This window comes from Rattus norvegicus, chromosome 1, assembly GCF_021556685.1.
Source record: "Rattus norvegicus strain SHRSP/BbbUtx chromosome 1, alternate assembly SHRSP_T2T, whole genome shotgun sequence".
Taxonomy (NCBI): Eukaryota; Metazoa; Chordata; class Mammalia; order Rodentia; family Muridae; genus Rattus; species Rattus norvegicus.
The window spans coordinates 98165118-98180487 of record NC_141534.1 but is presented as its reverse complement, the minus strand read 5'-3'; the positions used below and the strand labels follow the sequence as shown (position 1 = coordinate 98180487).

General features: G+C 42.9%; 1 protein-coding gene and 1 long non-coding RNA gene across 12 annotated transcripts in view; one reads left to right on the top strand and one right to left on the bottom strand.

The window, feature by feature from the left end:
• Nucleotides 1-12017, top strand: part of Lsm14a (LSM14A mRNA processing body assembly factor) — a 44467-nt gene extending 32450 nt beyond the window's left edge. For 2 of the 11 annotated variants that reach the window (NM_001438118.1, NM_001438114.1), the window contains 6 exon segments: nt 2428-2610; nt 2716-2887; nt 4770-5001; nt 8439-8495; nt 10591-11038; nt 11073-12017. In NM_001438118.1, coding sequence (NP_001425047.1) covers nt 2428-2610; nt 2716-2887; nt 4770-5001; nt 8439-8462 — 611 coding nt within the window. In that variant the 3' untranslated portion in view covers nt 8463-8495; nt 10591-11038; nt 11073-12017. 11 annotated transcript variants of the gene reach the window in all.
• Nucleotides 10260-14520, bottom strand: LOC120099791 (uncharacterized). The gene is made up of 2 exons (XR_015650685.1): nt 13883-14520; nt 10260-10470 (listed from the first exon to the last, which is right to left on the bottom strand). It is a non-coding gene; the product is annotated as an uncharacterized LOC120099791 (long non-coding RNA).
• Nucleotides 14521-15370: the final 850 nt, after the last annotated feature.

The following is a 15370-nucleotide window of genomic DNA, read 5'->3' as shown; positions in this document are numbered from 1 at the left end:
ACCATGTGGTTGCTGGGAATTGAAATCAAGACCTCTGGAAGAGCAGTCAGTGCTCATAACTGCTGAGCCATCTTTCCCGGCCCCCTTTTTGCTTTTTTAAATGAAGTACTTATTTAAGAACTTTCCATTTTCTTTCATGATTATTGATTTAATAAGGTTTTACATTTTTTGACAATATTAGTATGTTTTTGTTAATTTCCAATCTATTAATGGGAAACAAAATCTAAAACTTCCAAGTTAAAAACATAACTTATATGGTGATTAAAAAGTAATCTTTGTATTTATTGTTAGATACCTTAATATACTTTGGGGGTAGGTTTTGTTTGTTTGTTTGTTTGTTTTGAGACAGGATTATTCTATGTATCCCTGACTGTCCTGGGACTCACTATTTAGACCAGGTTGGCCTCAAACTCACAGAGATCCCCCCCTGCCTCTCCTAGGGATTAAAGGTACAGTGTGCTTTTTTTTTTTTTTTTTTTGGAGCTGGGGACCGAACCCAGGGCCTTGCGCTTCCTAAGTAAGCGCTCTACCACTGAGCTAAATCCCCAGCCCCACAGTGTGCCATTTTTAAGTGTATAAGCATTCTTACTTTTCCTGTACATGTTTGTGAGTGCCATGTGGCCTGGGCTGGCGTGGACCTCCTGAGCTGAAAAGGGCCTTCTCCCTTCTCCTCCTGAGTACTTGTTGCTTTCCATGTAGTTTCAGGTGTGTGGCAGGTGAATCTCTTCAGCTGTCCCATTCTTACCATGCAGAGGTTGTACAAAGAGCTGGACAAAGGCCTCCGCAGTTACAAACTCTTCTCACAGAGGAGCAGGGCTTGGCTCCTAGTACCACACCTGTGCTCTCATAACTCGAGTTACATCCAGGGAATCAGCACCCTCCTCTGACTCTGCAGGCTCATAGATATCATACACATACATAAAAACAATACATCTTCTTTTTTTCCTTTTCTTTTCTTTTTTTCGGAGCTGGGGACCGAACCCAGGGCCTTGTGCTTGAACAATACATCTTTTAATAATAGTATGTGAAATAGTAAGTTTATCTTAACAGTATCCTCCAAAACTCACTACATGTGTTAAGAGATAAAACTTAATGGTGGGGGCTGGAGAGATGGCTCAGCGGTTAAGAGCACCAACTGTTCTTCCAGAGGTCCTGAGTTCAAATCCCAGCAACCACATGGTGGCTCACAACCATCTGTAATGAGATCTGATGCCCTCTTCTGGTGTGTCTGAAGGCAGCTACAGTGTACTCATACATAATAAAATAAAATCTTTTTAAAAAAAAAAAACCAAAAACTTAATGGTGGAATGCTTGCCTAATATCCAGAAGGGCTTAGGTCTCCAGTATCACAAAAACAAAAGATAAGCTAAAAGCTTCACTACCATCCTCCACCACTAAGGGTCACTAACAGAATAGTGAATTTTCTTGCAGTTTCTCCTTGGATTTTACACACATGGATTTTTTTTTTTTTTAGAACTTTAAGGTGAATCAGACCCTGTTTCCTGGCATGTAACTGAGTTACTTTTGATAATAAAATTGAGTGTGTTACAGACCTGCTCATCGAGACTGGACATGCCTGGGTGTGCTGCTCTGTGGGTTCATGCTCAAACTCAGGCAGTTGGCCATCTTCACCAAACAATGAACACAGACCTGGCACCCTGTAGTCACTTCTTATTTTTGTCAGTATGCTACTCAGCTCACATAACTGTTCAATTTGTACTTCATGAAATTATTAATCCTGCTTTGTGTTCTGCATGGTTTTGAGTTAGACTCACACCCAGATTCTGGGTTGTTTTTTCTTAGTCATACATGTGTTGGATATTTGTGGTCATAAGTTTTCGCTATGTATTTTGCTACTTTATATTGTTTATTATATCTCAGATGATTGACTACAATCCAGTGGTGATGGTGGTAGAGGTGGGGGGCGCTACGGTGGATGTGAGGGTGAAGGAGGTGGAGGTGGTGATGGGGGTGTAGAAAGAGAACACAGAGTCAGGAAGACTTGACTACATGGAGTCATCAATCACTCCCTGATTGATGTGATTGATGGAGGCATCAATCACTCCCTGGAACTGGGGTTTTGAATGTGAGCCACCATGTGAGTGCTGAGAATTAAACCCAGGTTCTCGGGGTTGGGGATTTAGCTCAGTGGTAGAGCGCTTGCCTAGCAAGCACAAGGCCCTGGGTTCAGTCCCCAGCTCCGGGAAAAAAAAAAAAAAAAAACCCAGGTTCTCTGTAAGAACAGCCAGTGTTCTTAACGACAAACCCTTTCTCCAAACCACCCCCATTCCTTATTTATATAGAAATACATATATAGAGACCTTTAAACATTTATATTATAGATTGTTTCATACAAAGACCGCAGTACCATTCTAAGCCAGCTAATACATACTGAATGTTTATTATAAATATTCTTTATTAACCTAGTTCCTGGAGTTCCTTCTGCTCCAAGAAGAGGACGTGGGGGTCATCGAGGTGGCAGGGGAAGATTTGGTATTCGTCGAGATGGTCCAATGAAATTTGAGAAAGACTTTGACTTTGAAAGTGCAAATGCACAATTTAACAAGGAGGAAATCGACAGAGAGTTTCATAATAAACTTAAATTAAAAGGTAAATTTTTATTTTTCTACTCAAAAAACGATTAACTTAATCTGTAAGTTAAAAGTGGTTTACAGCTTAGATGTGTAGAGTCATAACTTGCGTTTTTTTCCTTAGAAGATAAACTTGAGAAACAAGAGAAACCTGTAAACGGTGAAGACAAAGGAGACTCGGGAGTTGATACCCAGAACAGCGAGGGGAATGCTGATGAGGAAGATCCCCTTGGGCCCAACTGCTACTACGACAAAACCAAATCCTTCTTCGACAACATCTCTTGTGATGATAATAGGTACTGGATGGATTCTATAAGATTTATTCAGTTTTATCTTACTTATATTGTTTTGATATTTTGTCTGCATGTGTGTCCATGTACAACACTTGCATGCAGTGCCCACAAGGGCAGAAAAAGGCATCAGATCCCTTGAAATTGGAGTTGGATATGGTTGTGATCCACCAGCTAGGAGCTTTTTTAACTTAGGTCCTCTGGAAGAGCAGCCAGTGCTCTTCATTAACTATTGAGCCATCTTACCAGCCCCACAGTTGGGGGGCGTGGGTGCTTGCTTGTGTGTTTCTTTTTTTTTTTTTTTTTTTTTTTTTTGTTCTTTTTTTTTTTTGTTCTTTTTTTCAGAGCTGGGGACCGAACCCAGGGCCTTGCGCTTCCTAGGCAAGCGCTCTACCACTGAGCTAAATCCCCAACCCCTCGAGTGTGTTTCTTTTCCTAAAAGAATGTACTATTTAAAGGTTTTTTATTCTTTTTTTTTTTTCCTATTCTTTTTTTCAGAGCTGGGGTCCGAACCCAGGGCCTTATGCTTGCTAGGCAAGCGCTCTACCACTGAGCCAAATCCCCAACCCCAAGGTTTTTGATTCTTTGTATGTATGTCTTCATTTGTGCACATTCTATGGAGTAGGTGCAGTAGTCAGAGGATAACTTATAGAAATCAGTCTCGCTGGGGATTTAGCTCAGTGGTAGAGCGCTTACCTAGGAAGCGCAAGGCCCTGGGTTCGGTCCCCAGCTCCGAAAAAAAGAACCAAAAAAAAAAAAAAAGAAATCAGTCTCTCCTCCCACCATGTTATCTTTCCAGGAATGAAACTCAGATGTTAAGCTTGAATCTTTATCCACAGAGCCATCCCAAAAGTTTATCACCAGCCAAAAAGTTTTAAATTATAATCCTTTTTTTAAAAAGTAAAAGCTACATGGAGGAATACTTGCCTAGTATATTGCAAGGCCCTGGCTTTTATCCTAGTAACAGAGAAAAGAAAAAGAATCATAGACTTTAACCTGTAATCCTAGCACTTGGGTGGGAGGTGGAGTCAGGAGGATGGGGGTTTAGGGTCACCCTTAGCTAGGCCTAGAGCCAGCCTACGTTATGGGAGATCTTGTCCTTAAAAAACCTTACACTATTGTTTAAAAATGTAGTCACACCTAGATAAACAAGTGTTTGCGTAACATAAACCTTTCTGTTACCTGTCTACATTGTAATTCAAATGAAACCAGACCCAAATGGAAAATACTTCTTCAGAATTAACTCATACAGTAAAACTGACATATTATAGTAAAAGAAGATCCAGAAAATTTCTAATTGTCAAAAAGAAATGACCTAGAACATTAATCTAAAAGCTGCAGACCTTTGCTGCCCACATCCATCACATTGCCTTTGTCCTGACTGCAGCTTGGTGTCACCTAGAAGCAACTGCTGGCTTCTGTGTAAGCATGGATAGGGAGGCCTGAGCCCTACTAGGCTTCAGGATTGGCAAAACAGTGTAGACACTTGCTGGGTTAATTTCATCAGGCCCAGAGATTGAGCTAAGATACTAGGACCTCCATCTCCCAGCTTTTCTAAGCCAAGGCTTTCCCTACCAGCTCTGCCCTCTTTTCTGTGGCTTGAGTGAAATCAATCACAAGCCCTTTGGGGTCTTAATTCTCTTCATAGGAAAGCTTTTAGCAAATTGTATTTGTAAGAAACTAGCCTCTGTGTCATGTGAAAACATATTTAGGAATATACAGAGTTTGCATGCCATGAGAGCTGGGAAAGTCTAGATTGACTGCTCTGTTTTCTTTAGTCGAGCTTGAGAAATCAATTAAATTTATCAGGAATTGGGGCTGCATAGATTTTCTGGAAGATGTACTTTTTGAGTTGACATATTAATGTTCCTCTGCTGTTACATAACAGAGAAAGGAGACCAACTTGGGCTGAAGAAAGAAGGTTAAATGCTGAAACTTTTGGAATCCCACTTCGTCCAAATCGTGGCCGTGGGGGTTACCGAGGCAGAGGAGGCCTTGGCTTCCGTGGTGGCAGAGGACGTGGTAGTGGCCGAGGAGGAACCTTCACTGCCCCTCGAGGGTTTCGTGCTGGATTCAGAGGCGCTCGTGGGGGTAGGGAGTTTGCAGATTTTGAATATAGGGTAAGTATGGCTGAGTGCCGTGGTGAGAGCATTCAGGATGTTTTACTTGTATCTAATTTGGCAGAATTATTCTTAAAACACTAGAATAACTTTTAGTTTAACTTCTTGGAGAACATGCATAGATTATTTATTTTAATTTAAAGGACCGTGACTTCTTGGCTAATAAATAGAAAAGAGTTGGGAGGGGTTGGGGATTTGGCTCAGTGGTAGAGCACTTGCCTAGCAAGCGCAAGGCCCTGGGTTCGGTCCCCAGCTCCGAGGGGAAAAAAAAAAAAAAGAATAGAAACGAAAAGAGTTGGGCAGAGTTGGGCGTGGGTGATGCATATCTTTAACCCCAGCACTGGAGGATCTGTGAATTCCAAGACAACCAGAGCTACACAGTGAGACTTGTCTCAAAGAAAAAGAATACTTTATTGAGTACTTAATTAACATCATATTGGACAAAACAGTAGCTGGAGTGCTGCCTGAAGTCTAACTGCTCTTTCAGACAAAGAAAGGAAGGTGATGACTTTTGTCTTTGTATTAGAGCCATGAGTTCAGATATCATGAACCAATAAAATCTCTGAAACACTCCCCTCCCCACAAAAAAAAAAAAAAAGGAGTAATCTGCCAGTGGTTAAGTTAGTGTTACCTTTTTTCTGTCTTTCTCTAAAAGAGAAAAGCAAATTTATAGGCTGCACACTGAGAATCACTAAAGCTGTGTGTAATAACAGGTGACTGTAGTATCACCTGCATTTCCTGTTACTGAATTTCTACACTTTAACACCAAAGGACGCAAAGGACACCTGTACATCTGAAAGCGTTGGTGTTCGAATAGTAGTTATGGAGTAGCAGGCATGGTGCTGAATGTTTTCACACTAACTCACTTAAGCCTCATGTCAGCTCGGTGAGATGGGTTCTATTATTATCTAACTTTTACAAAGAAAACAGATACAGAGATATTAAGTAGCTTGTCCAAGGTCACAACCAGAGGGTGATGATACTGGGTATTGAGCCGAGTAAGTTGGCCCTTGAGTCACTGCTCTTAATATAGGTTTGTAGAGAACTCACTCGGCTCCTGTTTTCTAATTAAGGCCTGCTCTCGAGAACCATCTGGTATATTAGCACTGGTATATTAGCAGATGTGAGAGATTCTGTGGCTCTGTGTAGCATGTTTTTGTGTACAGTTTTTCCAGTGAAAGGGGCCAGTCAGTTAAGGCAGACATTGCAGCTAACTTATTAAAGGATCCTAGTTTATTGTCAATGAAAGGAAATAGAAAAGGGCAAGGTCCTGTTATACAGAGAGCCACTGATAATAACAAAAGACAGCAAAAATTTGCTGGTGGGAGTTTTGTTGTCTGGTTTTTATAACCAGCCATTGTGGAGGGTCTCTGTGGAAGGACATTGGCAAGCTTTGGGACCAGCTATGTTGATTGTAATATCTTGGATATTGTGCCCAGCCATGCAGTTACAAGACCTTCCAGCTCAGAGCTCCTCACATCATGGAGTGCCTGCCCTTGCTTACCCGATGTCTCAGTTACCAGCGACCCCATCACAGCTCAGTAGCTCTTCCTCAGTGTTCAACCTCTGGAATGCTTGACACTGATGATTAGCCACTGACTGTCCATCTGTCTAGCTTTCTTCCTTCTCTTTTTTCTCCTTTTGTGAGAGGGTGTGACTCTGTAGCCCTGACTGTCCTGAAATTCACTGTGTGGACCAGGCTGACCTCAAACTCACAGACCCCCAACTCTGGGACTAAAGATGTTTGACACTCTGCCTAGCCTTAATTCCTTTAATGTGCTTGGATTTTGTCTAAAACAGCCTATATGTTGTTTCATGATCTATTTCTCTCTCCTGGTCAGAAATCTAGCATTGTGTCTAGTCCTGTTGCCAGTGGGGCTACCCTCTCTGCAGCCTCATGTTTTGAGTCCCCAGAATATTCCTATCCTAGGATCTTTCTTGTTTATGGCTTCTTCCTTCCTTCCTTTTTCTTTTTTTTTAACCTAATGCCTAGAATGTTTAGATTGGTAGAGGGTATCTTACACAGAGTCAGAAAGAATCTCAGTAGCCAAGGCTGGCCTCAAATTCCTGTGTAGTTGAAGGTGATCATGAACTTGTGATCCTCTTGCCTCTGCCTCCCAAGTGCTGGGATTACAGGCATGGGCCACCATACTGGATTTTGTGTGGTAGAGATTGAGCTCAGGGCCTCACGAACACTAGGCAAGCACTCCCGACTGAGCTACACCCGCGTCCTCAGTTTTCTTGAGAGAGGAATGAGAGTGAGCTTCTGTGTGTATGCCAGTTTGCTCATAGTCACCCACATTGGCTTTCTTTCCCAGATACTTTCACTCCCTCTTTTGTGAGCTTGTCTACTTGTGCTTTATAATTTTTTTTTTTTTGTCTTACACATTGCTTCTGCCATATATTTCTTGGGTTCCACCTACTTTGTAGTCTTAGGCTGACCTTGCCCCTTCTCTGGGTTGGTAAACCATACACATGGTGAAAGGATGTGACCACCTCACTACATCCATTCATTTGGAATGTCCCTGCCAACTATACGATGGCCCACGGACAAAAGCAGTGTTTGGCAGGAAGGGTTTCTTTAGGCTCACTGTTCCAGAGACCACCCACTGGGAGGGAAGGCGTGGCAGTGGGTGCTTGAGGAGGCTGCTCACATACCACCTGCAGCTGGGAATTAAAGACAGTTGAGCACCGCTGCTCAGGTCTTCCTCCTTTCAATCCAGGAACCTAGGCCTGTGCAGCCTCAATCCTGTTAAATAGACCATCAGGATTTGCCATCACACCTAAGCTCCGATCATCTGTCACCTTAAACATTTACAGTGATTCTCATTGTGTAACAAGAAGCTTTGCCCCTGAACATGAACTCATTTCTAAAGCATCTTGTCCTGCCCCTTCCCCAGGATGGGAGTTGCTGCTCTAGGCAGCCTTACTGAGATCAGCCCGTATAGTGTGTGAGCACTGACTGATGAGGGGGTCTGGATTACGATGTAAATGTAGTCCGCTTCTCTCTCATGTGCTACTGCTAAGTAGTTTCAGTGACTGTGGCGGGTGAGACTGTACATTTGAGTCTTATATTCTGTCAGAGGGTCCTAAGGCAATGAAGAATTTGGAGGTGACTCAGTGGTTAAAAGTCCTTGCTACACTTTCTGAGGCCCCATGTTTGGTTGCTAGCACCCAAGCTGCCTGTAACTCCAGTGTCAGGCAGTCTTCTGGCTTCCACAGGAATGCGCACACAGAAAGACAGATTACATATATATATATATATATATATATATATATATATATATATATATATATATATAAATTTTTTTTATTTGGGCAGGTGGGGGGAAGAATCTAAAATGACTCAGTCTCTTTCCTTCCCCTTCTATTTTCTCCTCCCTCCCTTACCCCCTTTCTCTCCCTCTCTTTCTCCTATCTTTTTTTTAACCTTTCAGAAAACCACGGCTTTTGGACCCTAAAAGGTCTGGATTGGTCATACTGCTTTCTGAAAGGTAAAAAAAGAAAGAAAGAAATTGGGAGGTGTGAAGGTTGGTTTGGTGGGGACAGAGGGCCATCTTTAGTTTACTTGTTTGTGCTTCAGTGTAAAGTAACACTGCACACGGTTTGGTGTCGTGCCCTCAGAGGAAGTCTTTCAGCCAGGAAGTAGCTGACCTGCTGTAAGTGGGATGTGCATCTGTAAAAGTCGGAGTGGTGCGGGTGTGATTGTACACACCTTCAATCCCAGCACTTAGGAGTCGGAGGAAGGAGAACCTCTGAATTTCAGGTCAGCCAGGGCTGTTACACAGAAAAACCCTGTCTCTGGAAAAAAATAGGTATGGCCGTCATTCTGTGTATAAGGGGAATTGCCTCCAAGATCCCCATGAATCCCCAAATCTGTACATGCTCAAGTGCCTTAAGAATAACATTGTAGTAAATACATAAAATATCCAATAAAAATTGTTTAAAAAGAGCATTGTATTTACATAGAGCCCATCGTATCCTCTTAGCTGTTTATGGGGGCTTGGGATTGAACATGGAGGTTCACTTACGCTACACAGGTGCTTTCTGCAGGCCTCACTGCCAGCTCCTTGTATTTTAGCCTGCAGGGAACTTGTAATTCAGTCACGCAGTGTGACTGCAGATGGTTATACTCTGCTGGTCAGACCCGAGAGCGTGTAAGTGCAAAGAACGATTCCTACATGTTTTCTACCAATGTGTACACATACACACACATGTGTAATTTTTATCCATACCTGAAAAGATATAGGGAGTGGACTGCGTAGTAACGGCTTGTCTGAGAGGAAATAAAAGCCCCTGACTACAAGTAAGCCTTGAGTTTAGGGTTGATCTCACTGGAACCTTCTTCAGAGCTAGTTTGCGCTTCTTACTGGTTAATTACTGTATAATTTTCCCAGCTAAATTTGTTTTTCAAACTTATTTCAATTTTAAGAGTTTTGTTTTGTTAATTTTTATTAGCTTACAAAGATTTCTTTAGACCTGATCTTATATGACTTAAAATGGCGGAGAGCCTACTGTGTAACCAAGGATGACTGGAGTTTTTCCTGGCTTCACGTCCATAGTGCTGTGACTAGAGGCATGTGCCACCACAGTCTGTTTACATGATGGTGGAGGCAACGCCTAGGGCTTTCTGCATGCCAGCTTGAGGCTCTGCTGAGTGAGGGACATCTTAACCCTTTAGGAAGGGGTATTTCAGGGGGCTAGAGAGATAACCTAATAGTTCCGTGTGCCTGCTGCTCTTGGAGAAGACTCAAGTGTGGGTTCTAAAACCCATATTTGGTTGTTCGGAACTCTTTTTTTTTTTTTTTTTCTTTTTTTCTATTTTTCGGAGCTGGGGACCGAACCCAGGGCCTTGCACTTGCTAGGCAAGCGCTCTACCACTGAGCTAAATCCCCAACCCCTGTTTGGAACTCTTACACCCACCCAAAACTCCAGCTCCAGGGATCCAGTACCACCTTCTGGCCTCTCTGTGAAAACACAGGCATACACACAGATAATAAAAACAAATATTTTATATATATTATATAAGCTGAGGACCGAACCCAGGGCCTTTCACTTGCTAGGCAAGCGCTCTACCACTGAGCTAAATCCCCAACCCCCCCATATATATATATTTTTTTTTAAGTTACTTTTTAAAAATCTATTTCAAGACCAATACTGCTTTCCCCTAGCATGCAATTTTAGAGAAATACTGCTTTACCTTCTGGATTATTGTATTGCTTGGTAAAAGATGTCAAAAATTAGGAATTTTATGAAACTTGTTTCAAAAGAGTTTTATGAGTGGCCATGTGAAAGTTCACATAGTTGTTGTGTTTAAGTTGTTAGGGCAACCAAAGGTAGTGGGGTCCCGCTGAATTGCAGAATGGCGTCCTGCATGTCAGGTCTGCTGAGGGGTCATGCAGCAAGCAGAGAGTTGGATGCGGACGTTAGAGCAATGCTTCCCAAGAACCAGTGGGACAGAACTTTTCTCTGTGAAAATAAGAGGAAGGGTTTATTTAAGGTAACCTTAAAAAACTAAAAAGACTAGGAAAAGGTCTTACTGAGGAGCCATGGCTTGGAACATGAACTAATATTGCTTTTCCTTTTCAGAAAGACAACAAAGTTGCTGCATAGTCTACAAACAAGTCTCTGAACATAGGTGACTCCTAGCTCTTCATGGTCCTGGAAAGTGGTTCGGTCTTTGTGAAGAATGAAGAAGTGAAGTTGCTGTCTGTCTGTCACCAGCACTGGGTTTTGTCTGTTTTCTGCTTCACGTCAAAGCTATACTGCAGTTGCTTTGGGGCAGGAAGGCTCGTCTTAAAACACAAGCATAAGTGTGTGTGGAGTAGCAGGTTATGATTCCTTGCTTAGAGTTGAACTAAAGCCAGCTAAATGGAATTGCTAAGTGTTTTTTCTTCAATGAAAGGATTTTTCTTATCACTAATTAATTGTATTCGGCAATTACTTTGAGTTGCCTGCAGATAGGCCGTGATACTGTGTTTTGAGCCACAGAAGGTTTTGTGTGTGCGCGCGCGCGCGCGTGTGTGTGTGTGTGTGTGTGTGTGTGTGTGTGTGTGTGTGTGTGTGTGTACGTGTGTGTGTGTACGTGTGTGTCCCATAATATGAGGTAGCTTATTTCGACACTTAATTAGGGTGCTGGATGGTAGAGAATTTTGTCAGTCAACTATGTACACACAGGTAAATACTGTTTCTTAGGCAAAGGTAACTTTTTTATATAGTTGTAAAATTCCATTATATTCCATTGCCAAAGAAACATTAAGAACTTTGTATAGCTGTATAAAAAGCAACTAATTTTTTAAAGAATAAACGTTTTAAAGTCAGCAAACATACGTGTCCTTGCAGAAGTCAGTGTGCTGAGGAGCAGGGATATGGGTGGGTCTTTTTCCCCTTGCTTTCCAGGCTTAAGGTTTTTTATTTCCTTTGTAATGTTTGGAACACAAATGAAGATTTGATAACTTTATTCCATTATCTAAAAAGCATAAATTATTCATGCATAGTGTATGGACTTCGTTTTGTAGCAAATCACAGGATTTGTTCAAATAACAGATATTTTAAGTGTGTGAATGTAAATAATCATAGATGAGAATGTACCTTGCTGTATTTTCAAATAAGTAACCTTCTCCTTTTTAAGACATTAAGACTCGTTGATCTATCAGTTGACCCGCTCCTCCTGCTATGCCTGGAATTCTGTTGTGGTAATGCTGACTCCTGTTTTCCATCAAAAAGATGGAGTTTTCAGAATCATCTGGCACCTGTAAAACATCACTAACATAGTGTGTAGGCCTGCGGCCTACCGATGACTCTGTACACGTTTGTTGCTAACTGTAAATTACTAATAAATCTTTTTTGATATTTAAGCTATAGTGGAAAAAGATCTGGCCACTTTGTGTTTTTAATAAAGGCCATGGAATAAAGGGATCCAAAGATTTCAATATTTTTAACTATATTGGCTTTTGTTAACTTTCTCAATAAAACATTGAGTAGTGATAGACGTGTGGGAAACTGCACTGTAGGAGAATTGGGCTACTTAAGGGTGTCTGATTATTTTTTAATTTTATATCTTTTGTATAGATCAACAAGAAAATGTCTTGTAATTTGGTTTCGTTGTTGAGATCCAGAACTTGACAGCAGTAGTTTACTGCTCCTGCATGTGAACAACTAGCCCTTTTATAGGGTCCACAAATCGTGAGATAGAACACACATTTAGGCACACTAAGCATCAGAGCACATGCTGTGGTAATGCTTGTAGGCTGAGATGTCCCAACCCAGTTCTCCATGCTCATGCAGAGTGAGCTCACCCAGAGCTCACAGCCCCCTGGGTCACTGACTGGAGCATTCGTTGTCCCAATAATAACCAGCAGCATGGTAACCCCACAGTGCATCTTCCAATGGCAAGGCTTTTAACCTACAACAGAATGAAACTGTCGATAAAAACTCTTCTCAGAGTTCTTTCACATAGGTAGTGACGTTCTCTTCATGGGACGAGAATGAAAAGCATCTTGAGTGTGAGATGCTGCCATGGTAATGCTTGCCCTGGAACAGCTAAGCCTTTGTCTAACCACTTGCAACATTTATCTCTTGTCTGTGGTCTAGGAAAGCTAGAATTCCCTTTCTGTCTGAGCATGTGACACTCACTGATTAAGATCTGTGACTTGAGGAGAAAAGATCAGCCACACATAAACGACCCTGGAACACCCTGTCCATAGGGCACCTCTGTGGGCAGATCGGTGTAGGAGGTACCAGTTGTGGGTTGCAGATGCAGCTCAAGTGAGTGGTAGGCAGCTCACCCAGAAGCATAAGGCCTGCACCTCTACACCCACTTAATGCAGCAGTAAGAATGGACCCCAAGGTTCCGAGCATGCTAAGGGAACTCTGCACCAACTAAGCCACTAACTTGTCCCGGCTGAGCATCATTTTGACCATAGGCTCCAATGTGCTGCACTAAATACCTCAGAGGTTGTCTGGCCTAGGAATCACGCCTCACAGGCCACTGATGAGCTGACCATCAACGTTGGCTCCTCTGATGGTCCTCTGAAAGCCTTGGTAGAGTCCACACTAGAAAAACTACAATCCCCCCCACCCACTTCTGAATCCAAATCCCACTTATCCACGTTGAAGCTGATTAACAAAGCACAAAGAACAGGTTCTCACTGGACACTCTGCTGGCCATCATACCTCAGCCTTCTTGGGATCACAAATGTTAGCCACCACACCTGGCAAAACAGAAACATGGTTCTACTTTCCTTTGGGGTTTTTTCCCTTTCTCTCTGAGCATGCGACACTCACTAATTAAGATCTGTGACGAGATCTTTGCATGCAAACTTGTTTGTTCCTAGGAGGTAGCAAATGAGTGTATTTTGTAATCTATCAGAAAGGTGGCTGCCTTTCTCAGCATACAGTGAGTGAGAAGAAACTTCTTTTTCTAAGAAGCATTATTTTAAGCTCTTTAATTGTCTCTCCAGGTGCCTTGTCTGCATTTACTGTTATGGGTGCCTGGGCCATACTCAGTATTTAAAAGTTTACTGACATTGGGGTGTGTCGTAGTGGTGGTAATCAGAGTATTTCTTACAGGAGCCCAGGTGGCACTGCTTTGTTTACTGGTTACAGTGAGCTTTAAAGCCAGGAGTCAGGGCACATACATACCTTTAATCCCAGCATTTGAGAGACAGAGACAGAAGAACTCTCTGAGTTAGGGGCCAGCCTGGTCTATAGAGCAAGTTCCAGGACAGCCGGGGCTATCCAGAAAGACCCTGTCTTGGAAAAGAGCTAGAAGTATGTACTTTGGTGGCAGAGCACTTGACTAATTCCTACAATGCTGTGAATTTGAGCCCAGCACCACACAAAAGGTAGAAATCAAAGTCCTGGAGTTAACACTATTTACCTCTTGAATCAGTGATAAGTGGGGACTTGCCACATAGCCTTGTGGTGACAACTTCCTGGAAGATGGCAGCAAAGGAAGTCACAGTTCTGAGTGTCACCGGAACACTAGACAAGCTCCTGTGGCAGCGGCCCTCCGAGGTCTTAGTCCTGTCTGCCAGGTCCACAGTTAGGAAAGGAAGGGCCTTGTGGTTTTGAGGTTCCACCAGCTCAGGGCCAGACCTGTGAGCCTGAGCCAGGGTCTCCTAAGTCCCAGCTCAGTCCATATTTAATAAATGTGGCTTACCGATAAAAAATACTTTCATATTAAGTCATAAACCTATCACTAACAGACCCAAATCTAACTCCAGGGCAGGATGAGGTTGATTTTTAAGGAAATGCCTTAAAATGTGCTGATGCCGTGTTGTGGCTTTTAAGTCCTGGGCTTTCAGGGAAACAAAACGGCTGTCTGAGGCAAGAGCAGGTTTTGAGTCAGGAGTGAGGCTTTCTTGGGGCGACTCACAGTCACTGGTGCTTTTAGGGGCATAAATCTGCCTAGAGCCACTCAGCCCAGAAAGTTACTTCTCGAAGACTGGCAGTCTGGAAGCGAACAGTGCCAAGGTTGTGTGGAGCCTGGGCCTAGGCAGGGGATAATGAGTCCCAACTGCCAGCTTTGGACATGTTCTAGAACCAGGGAGAGGGAGGAGCATGTTTACTAGGTGTCTGAAGGGCACCTCTACCATCCTGGTGCTCCCTAATCCAGGTAATCTTCAACTGCCAGCCTCCCTGGCCTGTCATTGAAAGTGCAGATCCCGGCAGTAGTGCAGGAAACTGCTAAAGGCATTGTGCGGACTCTGGGTTAGCTGGACAGTGGCGCTCTCTCTCACTCTAGATTTAATAGCATTTCCTTACCCTGTGTTAAGTACAGGGAGCACTGCAGGTGGTGGTTTATAAAGTGGAATTAATAGGTTTCCCTTTCCTTGAAGGCACCACATGTAAAAAAGATGTGCATGCTATAGAATTTGTGGGGATTTTGTGGTGGAAACAAGATCTCCCATGAAGTCCAGGCTGGCCTTAAATTCGCCACCTTCTTGGCTTAGCTTCCCAGATGCTGGAATGCGTTTGTACTGTGCAGCCAGAGCTGACCTTGAACTTTAAAAAGTCTGCCTCTACCCCCTAACTCCTAGAATGACCGGTATGCACCAACCTTACTGATTTTGGTATTTTAAGATGGTGTCAACTATGTGGACCTGGCTGGCCTGGAACTCATGTAGGCTGACTTTGAACTTGTAACAGTCGCTCTGCCTCTGCTTCCCAGTTGCTGGGACTGCAAGCATGGCCACCACACCTAGCTAGAAGACAGGCTTATAGAAAGGAGAGGAAGAGAAAATGGCATGCTACACCATCACCTAGAGGAGGGTTAGCTCTGTGAAGCTCACCTTTTTTTTTAAACTTTATTCTTTGTGAGTTTCACATCTTGCACCCCAGCCTGTTTCATGGCCCAGTGCCCTCA